Source organism: Typopeltis vanoorti, chromosome 1 (genome assembly GCF_054136105.1).
Source record: "Typopeltis vanoorti isolate ZY-2024b chromosome 1, IOZ_Tvanoo_1.0, whole genome shotgun sequence".
Lineage (NCBI taxonomy): Eukaryota > Metazoa > Arthropoda > Arachnida > Uropygi > Thelyphonidae > Typopeltis > Typopeltis vanoorti.
The window spans coordinates 153516242-153533563 of NC_143549.1; the positions used below are offsets into that span (position 1 = coordinate 153516242).

Genomic DNA, 17322 nt, shown 5'->3' on the forward strand with positions numbered 1-17322 from the left:
TGACATTGTTAGCAGAGCTGATCTCGGGTGGTATAGTTGCTTAAACAGAATGGGAGAGGAAAGATTAGCAATTAAGTGTTCTCTGTCGGGTTGGCAGGAAAAAGATCCAGAAGAAGACCAAGATATAGGTGGATTGACATGGTAAAAAGTGTCTTTGAAGATAGAAATATAAGATGTAATAAATGTTGGAGTCTTGACAGGTAACAGATTGATTTGGAGGAAAATTATGGATAGGAAGTTAGTAATGATGTAAATTTTTCATGTAGTACTATCATATCCTGTACATCCTTTGAGAGTACACATCAAGAATTTGATGATGAATTAGCTATCAAGCTTCATTGTGTGTAGCTTGATAGCTCTAATTCATAAATGTTGATATTTGGGATATTCTATAGAATATCACAGACAACTTTGCAAAGCATGTGTTATGTAAAAACAAAGAAAAACTAATAGGGAAGTTCCAAAACTGAAAAAACAAGAAAGCAACAGACAATCCAGAGTAGCAGCCAATTGCAAACAACAAGCAAAGTAAGGAGCAACCAAACCAACCACCAACAGACCATGGCCAAGTTACCATCCAGCTACAACCTTAATGACAAAGAACTCTTGCCTCTGTAAAAAGGCTTAAACTATTCTATCACATAAAAGTCAGTAAACAAACTAGACTTCGGATGATAAATGCACGTAAACACAAGAAAGATATTTAATTAACCAAATATTTCAGTCTGGAAATAGCAGACCATCCTCAGTGGTATTACAAGAACAGTTATAAAAAAATACAAGCTAGAATATTAACAATAGATCGTTTAAAATAGAACATGCCGTGTGATGTCATATCACTTAGTATGAAACGGAATATTTTGAAGTAGAGACATTATTGAAAAAAAATAATAATAATAATGACTAATCTTGATTAGACTTTCCCAGATTTTTGATATAAATATACAGTCATTACGATTCAGGTTGGGATGATGGAGCAAGGCCTCCACGCTTTTTTTGCTCCATCGTCCCAACCTGAATCGTAATGATTGTATATCTATATTAAAAATCTGGGAAAGTCTAATCAAGATTACGCATTAATTTTTTTTTTTTTTTTTTTTTTTTTTTTTTTTTTTTTTTTTTTTTTTTCAGTCATGTCTCTACTTCAAAATATTCCGTTTCATACTTAGTGATATAACATCATACGGCGTGTTCTATTTTAAACGATCTATTGTTAATAATCTAACTTGTATTTTTTTATAACTGTTCTTGTAATACTACTGAGGATGGTCTGCTATTTCCAGACCGAAATATTTGGTTAATTAAATATCTTTCTTGTGTTTACATGCATTTATCATTCAGTCTTATGTCACAAGTATCTATAAAACAGCAAACTAGACTTCATATACCGCATAGACTGAGGTCTAAAATTCCTCTCCTCCAATATAGCCAATAAAATGTGGATAGAAACATTCAACATACTAAATTCTAATAAACAAACTAAGTTGCAATTTAACCTAAGCAGAAAAATTAGCCCTTGAATTTTTAAGAAATAACCATGACATTTTTATTACCAAGGTGGACAAAGCCAATGGCATATCTTGATCAGACAGCATACCCTGAAAAAATGAACCTGTGGACATCTAATCACACCATGTACCAATTGGTTACTACAATCTTACAGACCACATCAAAAAGAAATCAGAATTTTAATCAAGCCAGTGATCACCTGAGCAAAGGAAACAATTAAAAAGCTATTATCCCATTTTTTCCCCCACTTCCAGAATTTATGGCCTGCCTAAAATACACAAAACAAACACACCACTATGACTGATAGTGGAAGGACTCGACAGCCTCAATTATCACTTTGTCAAGAAACTGGTGGCTACACTCAAGGAGTTGGTAGGTCATTTCCCCTCTTGTATATATAAAAAAAAAAAAATACACTTCATCAACAAAATTAGAAACCACACTCAATGAAGAAGATTTATTAGTCAGCTTTGACGTAACTTCTTTTTGTCGTGATCAATGATACTATTTCTTCTCATACAGAACATATTTCTGCCCGATATCACAGACCTCTTTGTCCATGTTGCTCACTCTGGGTATTTTGTGTGGTGAAATAATTTCTACCTGCAAATAGAAGGTGTGGCCATAGGCTCGCCACTCTCCCCCCATAACTAACTTTTATTTGGAATACTTCAGGCAGTGAGTTCTAGATATATTTTGATATTTTTGCCATTTGGTACTATGACAGGAAAACATTAAATACATTCCTAAGCCACGTGAACAAACACAAACATATTCAGTTTATCATTGAGATCGAAAACAATAACTCTCTGCCTTTCATCACGGTTAGCTGCAAACCTTCACCCATCATCCACAAAAACTAAGGATCATCAGCACCATGAAACATAGAACCCTAACAATTTGCTCTAGTGAGCAGCTGCTGAAGAAGGAATATGAAATTATTAGCTGAATTTGTATTAAAAAAAAAAAAAAAGGCTACCAAAAAAAAGTGCAACATCCTCCACAATAATACCACAATAATTACAATTAAAAGCAAAAAAAAAATTACAAGAATGCCATAGCTTTACCATACATTAGAGGAATATCAGAAAAAAATAATGAACACTACATAAATACAACATTAAGGCGACCTTCAAACCTCTTGCAAAATTAAAAAGTATACTCAGCTTATCCAAAGATTCCCTTCTGTACTTTACCAACTCAGGGATTTATGAAATTTAGTGCACCTGCAACCTACCCTACATAGGGAAAATAGGATGCACCATCCCAACAAAAAAAAAAAAAAAAAAAAAAAAGATGAACATAAATGCCATATTAAATTCCTCCAGCTAGTGTAAAACAGGCCTGTCAGACCATGCACTTCAAACATCTCACAGAGAATCAACTGGAAAGACACTTAAGTCCCTACACCAAAACTTGGTTTGAAAGAACATTCAAGGAAGCTTGTGAGATGCTGAAACATCATACGAATCTAAACAGGAATGATGGATTACTAATTCCAAGAATCTTGTGGACCCATCTGCAATCTATATAGCATCCAGAACATGATGGGAGAATCCAAACACGAGAACACCTTAATATAAGAGGACTGTAGAGATGTTTAGTATAGTTCCACTATAATTTTTTTTTATTTATTTAGATTTTTATCATCCATATATCATTACTTATATGAATAAAAAATATTTTATTTTGCTAATTAATTTATATTTTGTATATTTTTTATTTGTTTATTTATTTTTTCACTAGGCATTAGGATAGAGTACACATTTAGCAAAGCATTTAGATTTATCTTTTTTTTTTTGTCTGAAAATCGTATTTGCTGGCTTATAAGATGCACCCCGTTTTTTTTTTTGTTTTTTTTTGTACAAATTTTTTAGGAAGAAAACTTTTTCACTGAATAATATAATGAATTTACGGTATTTCAAATATAAAGTAATAAGTAGGTCTACTTTCAACACATACCTAATCTAACCAGGAAAGAGTACTCACCTTTTAATCTTCTTCGTCAAACCCAGAAATTCATCTCCAGAACTAAATGAAGTGACACTAGAAACCTCTTCTAAACAGGAATCTGAGTCCTCGTACAACAAATTGTCCTCTGTACCATCCAGTGCATTACTAATGCCACACTTCTTAAATGATTTAACCACTGTCTCTGTTTTCACCACTTGAAGCTTTGACCCACTCGCAAAATGCTAGGCCTCTTACTGACGTCGTAACCTCAAAATCGAAAGACTGCATCCAGCTGTTCCACTTCTTCTTCATAAATCCCTTAAATCGTTTATTAATACAGACATCTAAAAGTTGAAGCTGACTAGTTAGACCTCCTGGAATTACAGCTAACTGAGTTTTCAATTCCTTGAGTTTATTTTTAACATCTTCTGTTCTGTGAGAACGAAACTGATCCCATACTAGCAGAGCAGGCTTCTTCAACAGGGTGCCTAGACCAAATTTTATCTATCCATAACTGGAATTCTCTCACACACTGCAAGGAAGCAAGAAAGAAATCGCTTAACTCAGAACAGAGAAAATTTCCAGAAATGAAATTAATAAAAAACTGAGTATCAGCATATAAAACGCACCCTGTTTTTTAGACCTATTTTCAAAGAAAAAAAAAAGTGAGTCTTATACACTGACAAATATGGTAAGTGGAAGAATTCATTATAAAATATTAATACCAGAAACAGTTATGCTTTTTATTTTAAATTTTTGGCTAAGTTTCATAGCTGTTGTCAATACCGTTACAGAAAAACTCAAAAAAAGAACAATTTACTTGAAAACCCCTGATATTATGTGCAATATCAGCTGTAGGAGAATAGCTCCATCTGCATTAATAGAAATTCAAAATAAACTGATTTAGTTAATTATTTTTAAATCATAAACAAAATTTAATTAAAATTATGGAACATCTGAATGGTGAGTATTGGTTAATATAACTTCCCAAAATTGAGAAAGTTCTATGCAATTTTTGTTCAGATTCAAGTTGTGAATGTGTGCCTTCACAGCTTTCTTTGTAGAGTCTTTCTAGAAGAAAGTAACTTTTGTGTAACACTTTGGTTTAGTTCCACTGAATTCAGTGTTTTGTAGATAAAGCATGGTTTGCTAAACTGGATTTGTTGGGTTCTTTAAAAGAAATGTATTATTCCTTTTGTTCTTCCAGATGAACGTGTGCAGATCAACTAGTTTGTCCATAATAACATAATCTATGAGCATTTCTCAGTATATAGAAAACCAACTCATACTGGTAAATACATTGATTCTAACTCTCAGAAATATGGTGTAATCAAATCCTTAGTTGACAGAGCTCATAAAATTTGTTTTACAAATTCTCTTTTAAACAAAGAACTGCAAAAATGCAGAAACTGTCAAAATTAATGAATAATTATGGCCATCGTCCTAACCCTTCTCAAGAAGAAATTACCAGAATTTGTATTTCATATGTTAAGGGACTTCTGAAAAAATAGCAAGATTACTTTGATTGATTAATGTACAAGTTGCTTTCTGTTTAGTTCCCAAACTTAATGTATTCCTTTTCTCACCAAAAGACAAAGATCCTCCTCTATGTCATCTTGGAGTTTATAGAATCCCCTGCTCTTGTGGCTTATGTTATATGGACAAACTGGTCGATTTGCACAAATTTGTGTGGAAGAACATCAGGAATAATGAATCGAACAAATCCAGGTTAGCAAACCACACTTTATCTACAAAACAGAATTCAGTGGAACAAAACCAGTGTTATACAAAAGTTACTTTCTTCTAGAAAGACTCTACAAAGAAAGCTGTAAAGCACACATTCACAACCCGAATCTGAACAAAAATGATTGCCTAAATCTTTCGCAATTTTGGGAAGTTATATTAACCAATACTTACCATTAATGTGCTCCATAATTTTAATTAACAAAATAAATTTATTGTAATTTATTCTGAATATCTATTAATGCAGATGGAGCTATTCTCCTGCAGCTGGCATTTCATCTAATATCACATGTTTTCAATTAAATTGTTCTTTTTTGAGTTTTCCTATAACTGTATTGACAATGGCTATGAACCTTATGAAAATTTTACAAAAAAAAAAATTTTTTTTTTAAATGTGTTTCTGGTATTAATATTTTATAGTACATCTTACTTTTGTTTAGTGTCATATAGCTTGTGTATGTATGCTTTCCTGATAATGACCTTGATACAGAGGTCGAGATGTCTAGTGTTATTTTCATAATTAGAAGTAAAGTAATACGGTTACATGTTTTTTTTTTGTCTCCATAAATTCTTCACAATGAATGCTTGCTAAGGTGGTTATCCCTCAGTAATTCTATAAATTCTCTTTCTGTCCAGTCCATATCCAAATAGTTGGAATCACCTATAATAATAGTTAATTCTCCTTATATCTGTAAGATTTGTCTTCAGAGATAGATTTTATGGCTTTTTGTAGCAATCCTCTTCATATGCTGTAGAAGCACCTGGTTCTCTATTTTGTCCTGTTAAAATCTTTTCTTACACCAAATAGCCTTTGCCCATTGTTTATTACTTTATACTACCACTATTTTTAGATAATTCTGCTCTGGTTGGATTTAACAAGTTAATGATTGCAGAGTTAATGTCTCCATAATCATTAGCAATAATACTTAACTTGTCTGTCCTCCCTGAATACATAACTCTTCATATTTTATTCCTGTAAGATTTTCTCTTCTGCTGCCAGATCTCACTAATTCCAATAATTTTTGGAATTGATTAGAACAGCTCCATGCCTTTATTCCTGACTCTTCCTACAGTAATGTATATGCATGGTAACTGACATTATCCTGATGAATATTCTGGTAAGTCTTAAAACATAACCAGTTTAAAGAGGAACCTGGAGTTGCCTTGCCCAACTCTCCTACCATGATTCCACAATTTTCAATTTTTTTATTTGAACTACTTTCATCTCTCTCTCACCTCACCTCACACATTACATCCACAATTTCAGTCCCTTAATTTAATGCATGCTTTCATACAACCATCCAGATATTTCTAGGTTCCTTGATTATTCACATTCACTCTTTCACTGACCAACAATTTCTCTAAACATCTAAACTCAAAAAAATTTAACCAAATTCTTTTGGGTCATATCATGTCAACAGGCATAATCTCAGCATTTTTTTTTTTTTTTTTATTCTTCTCTCAACATCTTTAATTTTGCTATACTTAACTGCTTTCATATACTTTATTTTGATCAATGCAGTTATATCATCTGCTCATGCCGCTTGCTTTCATATAGTCCTGGTCATGTTGTGAAGTTAATCCAGCATGCTTGTAATCATGGAATTCCTGCATTGTTTTTTCATTTCCCCTATTTCTGCATTCTTATATTGCCTATCTTTACTTTTTCACTTGTTTTTTTCTTTCTTCTCCTGTTCTTTCACAATAGTTATATATAGCATAATTAGATGCAACAAGAAATTGCAGTTTTTTTTTTTTTTTCATTTTTCATTTTTCATTTTCAAAGATTTCCTAGACTGAAGGGATAAAAATAACAGAATGGTACTACCAATTTTGCTTTCTCATCTATCAGAAATATCTTATTAAAATTTAAAATTTTTATTTGGATCCCACATAACTTTTTTGGTCTTCAAAGTTAGCTGTTTTTAATTTTTTGCAAATTTTGAGGCAATTTTTTTCATAGAAGAAAGGTTTTGATCAAGTGAATTGTGGTGTATTCCACAAGATGTATACATACGTACATACTTAAAACAAACAAAAAAATTGAACTTGTTGATTATTCCTACAGCTTATGAGGTAGAGAACACTCAGGAACTCCTAAAGCAGATGGTTGCTATCTTAAAAAAAAGTTTGAAAATGCAAATAAAAAAATAAAAAACCACACACCCTTAAAATGGCTGTAGAAAAAAAAAAAAAAACACAGGTTAAATAATCACGAAATAAGTTGATTAATTTTAAAATCCTCCAAAATTGTGAAAATTCTCTGCATCTGGTGAATAAAAATAGCTGCTTTAGTTAATAATGTGTGTGTGGGGGGGGGGGTAAAAATAAAAAATCGTCCATCTAAAGCGGTGTTTCTCGACCTGTGACCCATGACAATGGGACAGGTGATCTGCAGGAAGACTTAAATAAATATATATATTTTAATTATCCAAACAAAACAAAGAAAAGTAAGTAAAAATTATTGAAATAAAACAGATATTTAAAAAAAAACCAACAAATAGAGGCAGAATGTTCAGTCGATGAACATTCTGCGGCTACAATAATTTGTAGCGGCAAAATGATGAAAAATAAAAGAAGGATGAAGTGAACAACAACATGGTTTTATTGCTTCTGCCTTCCCTTGAGTTTTGTCATATTTGAAGTAGGTGGGGATGCTTAAGGGTCAAAGCTGTATAACTGAGAGGAGACCTCCACATAGCCTTTAAAGGAATGCGGAGAACCGACCAGAGCTTCTGATCTAATGTCCACTCCTCACTTTCTCGTGCTGCACCTTGTTGGGTATCTACTTGGATACTGAACGAACGAGGATGGGCTGGCAATTTGGGATTTAGCCGACCAAATTGTATTCTTATTGGTTTTACACTTAAACCAAAATAAAAATGATGGTACAACATGACAAAATTTCATGCCGGCTGGGGTGTCGCCCGGTTAAATAAGGCCCCCGTTGTTTTTGCCAGGGAACCATGGCGAACAGCGAAAAATCAGCTACTGGAACAAATCTGAAAACAAACCCCAACTCAACATCACCAGAGTTAAAGATCAGTACTATCAACATAAGAAGCCCGAATGGCAAAGAAATGGAGCTAGGTGAGGAATTAGATAAGTACCAGATCGACATAATAGGAGTGACTGAAACAAAAAAGACAAAAACTGGTGAGATCTTTCTGAGCAATAAATACCAAATGTTATATTCAGGCAATGATAATCAAGGAAAAGGAGTAGCCAGTATTCAACACAAAATAATCTTCTTGAATGGCAGTCAGTCTCGACTAGAGTAATGTGGGCAAATATGAGAATGGGGAACTGGACAATGAGACTTATTTGTACCTATTGTCCCACATAAGGCTCTACTAAGGTAGAAGTGGAGGAATTTTTTGAAGCTTTAGAAAAAGCAACTGACACAATGAAAAAGGAAAAGTTGGTCCTTGTTGGGGATCTAAATAGCAGAGTAGGAAATGATTGCGAGACATAGAAAAATATTTTAAGAAAATTTGGAGAAAAGAGCAAAGCTAATAATAATGGCAAATACCTGTTGGATTTCTGCTCAGCACATGGACTGGTTATTACTAACACCATGTTCCAACATAAAAATGTGCACAAATTCACATGGAGAGAAGAGGCAAGGAATAAGAAAAGTCTCATTGACTATGTTATTATCGATACTGATGTTTTCACTCTGGTGCAGGACACAAGAGTGTACAGAGGATTTGGAATTGGAAGTGATCACTATTTAATCTTAAGCAGGATAAAATTAAATTTCATATTGAAAAGAAGAACATGTAAGAAAGTTTTAAAACAAATAAAAGTTGGGCAGCTCTCAGATGTGAACTGTAGATATACAAACGTTTTTCAAGAAAAAATGAAAAAGTTTGAACACAGGAATCAAACCTTGGAGATTCAGTATCAAGCTCTGAAGAAAACATTGATTGATTCAGCTAGAGAGGCATGTGGTGAAGTTGTCTGCAACGATAGAAAAATTAGAACTCCATGGTGGACACAGGAAGTTAAAGAGGCAGTGAAGGAAAAGAAGAAAGCATATCAAAAGTTCCTGGCAAATAAGTCAGCTTGTGCTCTTAGAGAATACAGAGACAAATGCAAGAATGCTAAACACTGTGTAAAACTAGCTAAACAAAAGTTATAGAGGACTTTGGCAAGAATATAGAAAATAAATATCTAGAAGGTGGCAAAATATTCTGGCGGTTGTTGAATAAGCTTAGGAATGGAGGAAAGAGTGCTGTAAAAGGAGTTAGAGATGATAAAGGTGACATGAAAACGGACGAAAAAGATATCCTTATGGTATGGAGTAATTACTTTGAAAAACTGCTAAATGAAACAAGCAGTGATGACAGCACACTGGTAAAAAACACTGACCAGGCATGCAGTGAGGAATACATATCCATACTTGAAGTAGAAAAAGCCATCAAAGGCTTAAAATGTGGAAAGACAGCAGGAGTAGATGATATTCGACCAGAAATGCTGAAGTTTGGTGGTATAAAAGTCTTACAGTGGCTGCACTGCATAGTTCAGAAAGCCTGCACAGAGGGACGAATTCCCGATGATTGCAGTAGAGCTTTCATAGCACCCATATATAAAAAGAGAAATAAAACTGAATGTGAGAATTACACAGGTATTTCCCTACTAAGTGTTCCTGGCAAGATCTATGAAGGTATACTTGAGAAATGATTGAGAAGAATTGTGGAAGAAAAGCTGGGTGAAGAACAAGCTGGATTCAGGCCAAATAGAGGCTGTCAGGATCCGATTTTCACTTTACAACAAATAAATTGTCAAGAAAGTATGGGATATAACAAAGATCTGTATTTAAGTTTTGTCGATTTGGAAAAGGCATATGACAAGGTGCCAAGAGAGAAGCTATTCAATACGCTACAATAATATGGTGTCAATGGGGCATTATACCAAGCAATACTTAGTCTTTATTTGAATTTAAGTCAGCAGTTAGAATTGAAGGAAGTACAAGAAGATGGTTTAATGTTAAATCTCGTGTGAGACAAGGATGTACATTATCCCTTCTGTTATTCATTATCTATATGGATCACATTAGGAAGGAAAGTGGTATTAAACATGATATCAGAATTGGAGATGTTAATGTCAGCTCTTTGCTTTATGTGGACAATGTTATACTTCTAAATAAATCCGCTACAAGTTTGCAAGATTCCCTGACTAAATTGAATAACTGTTGTAATAGATATGGTATGAAGGTCAGCAGTAACGAGACAAAGATAATGAAAATAGGCAGAAGCATTGAAAATGTCAACTGCATTGTGAATGGAGAACCTCTGGAACAAGTAAAACATTTCAGCTACTTAGGCACGATTTTTAGTGAAGGTGGTAAATTAAATATGGAAATAGACAACAAAATCAACAAAGCTGCTATGGTAGGAAGTCAGTTGAATAAATTCATATGGAATAAGAGAGAAATTAGTCGGAACACTAAATTAGCTGTATACAAGACAGTGTTCAAACCAGTTTTAATTTATGGATATGAGAGTCCTGAGAAAGATTAGTGGCGTGACCAGATGGCATCAATGGCAATATCATATTAAAAACGAGGATATTAGGAAAGAACTTGACATTGTCAGCATCCAGGAATGCGTTAGCAGAGCTAATCTCAGGTGGTATGGTCACTTAAACAGAATGGGTGAAGAAAGATTAGCAAAACAAGTGTTCTCTGCCAGGTTGGCAGCAAAACGACCCAGAGGAAGACCAAGATATAGGTGGATTGATACAGTAGAATGTGCCTTAGACAATAGAAATATAAGATCTGATAATGTTGGAGTCTTGACAAGTGATAGACTGATTTGGAGGAAAATTGTAGATAGGAAGTTAGTAATGATGTAATATTTTTCATGTAGTACTATCATATCCTGTATGCCCCTTGAGGGTACATGGCAAGAATTTGATGATGATGATGAAGTAAACATGTTATCTACATTTTAACCAATTGCTTGTTGTTTATTGATTTTTATCATTGAAGGTTTTCCTCCTTCAACCATCAGCTTTCTCTAGAACCCCAGCTTTCATTAAATTTTGTCATGTTGTACCATCATGTCATGTCAATGTTGGCATTTTGTATATTGGTTTAAGTTAATAAGAATACAATTTTGTCGGCTAAATCCCAAATTGCCAGCCCATCCTTGTTCGTTCAGTATCCAGGTAATACCCAACATGGTGCACCACGAGAAGGTGAGGATTGGACATTAGGTCAGAAGCCCTGATCGGTTCTTCACATTCCTTTAAAGGCTATGTGGAGGTCTTCTCTCATTTATACAGCTTTGACCCTTCAGCACTCCAGTATTTATATATTTTTCGGAAATGTTTTTTAATAATGGAAAAGTGGCTTAGAACTAGGACTTTGAAAAGAAAATCAAATGAAACAGGTGATGTTATCCGTAATTGTGATACACGTGTAGAGGTGTACAAGTAGAAGAAACAGGCAGTGCAAAGGAAAAAAACAATTTATTTGGAATTCGGGTTTACTTGGTGTGGAGATGAAAGTGAACAGAAACCTCAATGTGTTTTGTGTTATGAAGTGTTGTCGAAAGAGTGCATGAAACCTGCAAAACTCCGACATTTAGAAACTAAACATTGTGATGTAAAAAATAAGCGAATTGAATTTTTTCAGTGATGCTTAGGGACATTAAATCATGAGAAAGATATAGTTTCATTCATGGGTTCAATTAATAGCAAGGCACTGGAAGCATCCTATCTCTTAAGTTTGCATATAGCGAAAACTGAAACCTCATTCTATCGGAGAAAATTTACTTCCAGCTATAAAAGATGTGGTAAAAACTATGTTTGGCATCAAGTTACTAAAAGATGCTGATTTGATTCCGCTTTCAAATGTCACTGTCGATTGCAGAATTAATGATATGGCAGGGGATGTAGAATCTCAGTTGATTGAAAGAGTTAAGAAGAGTCCTTATTATGCGTTACAAATAGATGAGAATAATGATGTTACAGATGATGCACAGTTAAGATATGTGCATGATAACAATGTTCATGACGATATTCTCTTTTGTAGAACTTTGTCATCCCAAACAACTGGAGAAGAAATATTTTGCACTCTCAATAATTACATAATACACGAAGGGATCCATTGGGAAAAATGTATAGGCTTCTGTTCGGATGGAGCTCACGCCCTTACAGACAGGCATAGTGGGGGTTGTTTCTAAGGTCAAGGAAGTAGCTCTGGATATGAATTGGGAATTTATACATAGGGAAGTGTTAGCCTCCAAAGGAATGCCACCAGAATTTAAAACTGTGCTAACACTGTGCTTAACAATACTGTAAAGCTAGTTAATCATATTAAGGTTCGACCGTTACATAACAGGCTAATTTCTGTACTCTGCGATGAAATGAGCAGTGAATATATACATCTTTTGCTTCATTTTGAAATTCGTTGGATTTCCAAAGGAAAGTACTAAGGTTATTTCAATTAAGGCACGAAATTTTATGTTTGTAAATGAACATAATTCTGATTTTGCATCACACCTTGTTGACGAAGCATGGTTATCAACACTATCGTATCTTTCATACATTTTTTTGAAATTAAATGAACTAAATCTCTCCCTTCAGGAGTCATCATTGAATCTTTTAAGATGATGTCATGGTTTTCTTTTTCCTAATGTTTTTTTGTCCCTAATTTCCTGTTTTCATTCTTTGAACATTGTTCCATCCATTGATGTCTATATTTTTTAATTTTGTCTATTACTGTTTCCTGGTTTAATTCTTTCATAATTTCATTTCTTTTGTGATCAAATACACTATACTTTGCAGTTTTTCTCATAAACTTCATTTCAGCTGTTATTAATCTTTGTTTGTCTTTTTCTTTTATTGTCCAGATTTCACTTCCATACATTAAGACTGGTAGGGCTAATGTATTGTATACTTTTAGTCTGGTTTGTTTTTTGAACTAGGTTTGGTTTAAATATAGAGTTAATTACACCTGTTATTTTTAAATATTTTACAATGTTTAAGTTTATATCTTTTTCATTTTTATATGTAATCATACCTAGGTAGTTAAATGAATTCACCTGTTCTAAAATCTTGTTATCTATTACTATTACAATTTGCACCTTTTCCAACATTGGAATCCTTTTTAGTGGAAATGGATATTTTTGTTGATTCAGAGTTTTTGGAAAGGTTTGTGACCACCTCAAAACTGAAACAGAATTTTGAAACATATTTTCCGAATAACTTTTATGAGAAATTTCTGTGGGTTTGCAATCCATTTCAGGCTTATAGTCACGAGAACGTTATCGAAAAATAAAAAGTTAATTGAGCTTTCAAGTGAGAGTGGGATTAAAATGCAATTCCATGATCTTGGTTTGGCTCTATTCTGGATCTCACCTTCAGTGAGAAGTGAATTTCCCGAATTATCTGAAGAAGTATTGGAATTTGCCATGCAGTTTTCTACCTATCTTTGTTAGAAAGGATTTTCATTTCTCTTTCAAATGACAACAATACAGAAATTGTCTTAGAGTGTGCGTGTGCGCTGATCTTCGACTGAAATTGACCAGTATTGAGGTAGATACCCAGCAACTCTGCAAGGGCTGAGAAGCTCAACCATCTCATTGAAAGTAAGTAGTAACATGATTATATCATATTATTTATTTGTTTAATAACAATTAAAACTTTGTTCAATGATGACACACTTTTAATCGTTTACTTCCAATTTAATTATGTTTCCATATGTATTAAAAATATGCTTTTAGATGTTATAAATGGCACAGGTTTTCCCAAATGTTAATCCTCACATAAGTGTTTTAAAAAATTACATAACTTAGTGGTCCATAAAATTGTTTTAGGCATTTCACTGGTCTTTGGGCTTAGAAATTGAGAAAGGCTGGTCTAAAGGATACTGTGACAAAATAACTTACTTTCATTAAAATCAAATATTATGCTGCTTCAGTCCCCCTGATACAGATTTGCAAATACACTGTTTCCTGGTTTAATTTTCCTTATTGATATACATTTTATGGTTTATACAGGACAGCATGATAGTGAGATACAACTCTAGTTGTATGTACTATACACATGTATATGTATAAATGGGGGGAGTCAGATAAATCTTAAATTAAGGTCCATACTTTAAAATTTTAAGGCATAGGCAGTAAGTTTGAATGAGTAATAATAACTATTATAAGTTAAATATTGATATAAATAGGGAAAACAATTACAAATTATATGCATTTTTACACATACCTTGGATTTAATATATATAGATTTTTACTTCTTCCTGTTAGACATTAAAAAGGAACTATGACAATGATTTGGAAATGTTAAATCGCCAACATAAATTAATGGTTGAAAAAGCAGAGCAGCAGCAGGAAATTGAGCTCAGAATAGCTTCAAAGAAAATAAGGTGTGAACAGGTAAGACTTAGGTTTATAGTTGTTCTCCTGAGTTTTAAGAATGCATAAATTTAAGAACATGCAATTAAATCATTGGTGTGTCGGCTAATTCAACTTATGATCAGTAATGATTAAATGACAGCACATTAGGTGTGTAGAACATAACACATTAAATTTTGTTGCCATGTGTATCATAGATGATATAATCTCCACATCACAAATTGTAATTGAACGCAACAGACTAAAATCTGCAGTTAGGTACTCGTGGGATTCATTTTAAGATCAGGGAAATAAAGCTTAATAGTATTACTAACACCAAGAGGAACAAAATACATTTATTAAACTCAGTAATATTTCTCTGGTTTTCTACCCAGCATCATCAGAGCACAACAACAACTGTGACAGGCACGCAGCACTAAACCAAGTAATTGTAGAAACAGTTTAAATTGTAACCTAATGAGTCAGATAATCACAAAGTTAATTCAGTGAAGTCTGGCTATTGGGTATTAAAATGATAATCTCCCAGGTCTTTGGTAAATTAATGCAGTCATCCTTTTTGAGGTTAAGAAAGTGCTTCATTGCTGATTCTATGAATAACCTCTGGGTAGAAAACTAGTGAAATATTAGTAAGTTTAATAAATGTATTTCCCCTCCTTGGTGTTAGCAATATCATTAAGCTTTATTATGGATAATGAACAAAACCTGAGTATTTCTTTACATGCACTTTTTTAACATGGTTGCAGTCCATAAACAGATGCTGTTCTGTTCATGGACATCGTTAATTCTTTGCAAAAATAAAAGTAGTGTAATCTTTAAAATATAAGCAATAATCGTACAGTCTCAAGGCATTTGTTGTCATTGCTGAGAAGTAAGCCTTTTATGACTTTATAATTAATACTTTTTATTCCTATTGTATTTTTAATCGTGTGTGTAGTAGCATATTAATGGAAGCAGTCCTTTATGGAATTTCTGTTCTCCACTGTTAAAGTTTCAAAATTCAAGATTTCCATCATACTGGAATTTTTTTTTTCTTGCTTCCATATTCTCTCCCACCTCACTGTTTTCACCATCTTGATCAACTAACATCTTCATTCCTTTTCATGTATCACCATCTGCCATACAACTCATTTGAAATTCCATCATCAAATTCCTGCCATGTACCCACAAGGGGTATACAGGATATGATAGTACTACATGAAAAAATTATATCATTACTAACTTCCTATCTACAATTTTCCTCCAAATCAGTCTGTTACTTGTCAAGACTCCAACATTATCAGATCTTATATTTCTATCGTCTAAGGCACTTTGTACCGTATCAATCCACCTATATCTTGGTCTTCCTCTGGGTCGTTTTCCTGCCAACCTGGTAGAGAACACTTGTTTTGCTAATCTTTCCTCTCCCATTCTATTTAAGTGACCATACCACCTGAGATTAGCTCTGCTAATGCATTCCTGGATGCTGACAATGTCAAGTTCTTTCCTAATATCCTCGTTTTTAATATGATATTGCCATTGATGCCATCTGTTCATGCCTATAATCTTTCTCAGAACTCTCATATCTGCAGTCTTTGGTCAAGTGTTTTACTTCTGACCCAGCTCTCGGTTCCATAAGTTAAAACTGGTTTGAACACTCTTGTATACAGCTAATTTAGTGTTCCGACTAATTTCTCTCTTATTCCATATGAATTTATTCAATTGACTTCCCACCATACTAGCTTTGCTGATTCTGTTGTCTATTTCTATATTTAATTTACCATCTTCACTAAAAATCGTGCCTAAGTAGCTGAAATGTTTTACTTGTTCCACAGGCTCTCCATTCACAACACAGTTGACATTTTCAATGATTCTGCCTATCTTCATTGTCTTTGTCTTTTTATTGCTGACCTTCATACCATATCTATTACAACAGTTATTCAATTTAGTCAGCGAATCTTGCAGACTTGTAGCGGATTTATTTAGAAGTATAACATCATCCGCATAAAGCAAAGAGCTGACATTAACATCTCCAATTTTGATATCATGTTTAATACTATTTTCCTTCATAATGTGATCCATATAGATAATGAATAACAGAGGGGATAATGTACATCCTTGTCTCACACCAGATTTAACATTAAACCATCTTCCTGTACTTCCTTCAATTCTAACTGCTGACTTACAACTCAAGTAAAGACTAAGTATTGCTTGATATAATGCCCCATTGACACCATATAACTGCAGCGTATTGAATAGCTTCTCTCTTGGCACGTTATCATATGCCTTTTCCAAATCGACAAAACATAAATACAGATCTTTGTTATATTCCCATGCTTTCTCGACTATTTGTCGTAAAGTGAAGATTTGATCCTGACAGCCTCTGTTTGGCCTGAATCCAGCTTGTTCTTCACCAAGCTTTTCTTCCACAATTCTTCTCAACCGTTTCTCAAGTATACTTGCATAGATCTTGCCAGGAACACTCAGTGGGGAAATACCTCTGTAATTCTCACATTCAGTTTTATTCCCTTTTTATATATGGGTACTATGAGAGCTCTACTGCAATCATCGGGAATTCGTCCCTCTGTCCAGGCTTTCTGAACTATGCAGTGCAGCCACTGTAAGACTCTAATACCACCATACATCAGCATTTCTGGTCGAATATCATCTACTTCAGCTGCCTTTCCACATTTCAAGCCTCTGGCTTTTTCTACTTCAAGTATGGATATGTATTCCTGCCTGCATGCCTGGTCAGTGTTTTTTTACC

At 33.7% G+C, this 17322-nt stretch overlaps 1 protein-coding gene across 1 annotated transcript in view; it reads left to right on the forward strand.

The window, feature by feature from the left end:
* LOC150110552 (serine/threonine-protein kinase 10-like) overlaps nucleotides 1-17322 on the forward strand; it is a 283018-nt gene that overhangs the window by 195237 nt on the left and 70459 nt on the right. The window contains exon 15 of the mRNA XM_090399708.1: nucleotides 14472-14600. Within this exon, the coding sequence (XP_090255834.1) occupies nucleotides 14472-14600 (129 nt within the window). The remainder of the gene's footprint in view (nucleotides 1-14471; nucleotides 14601-17322) is intronic.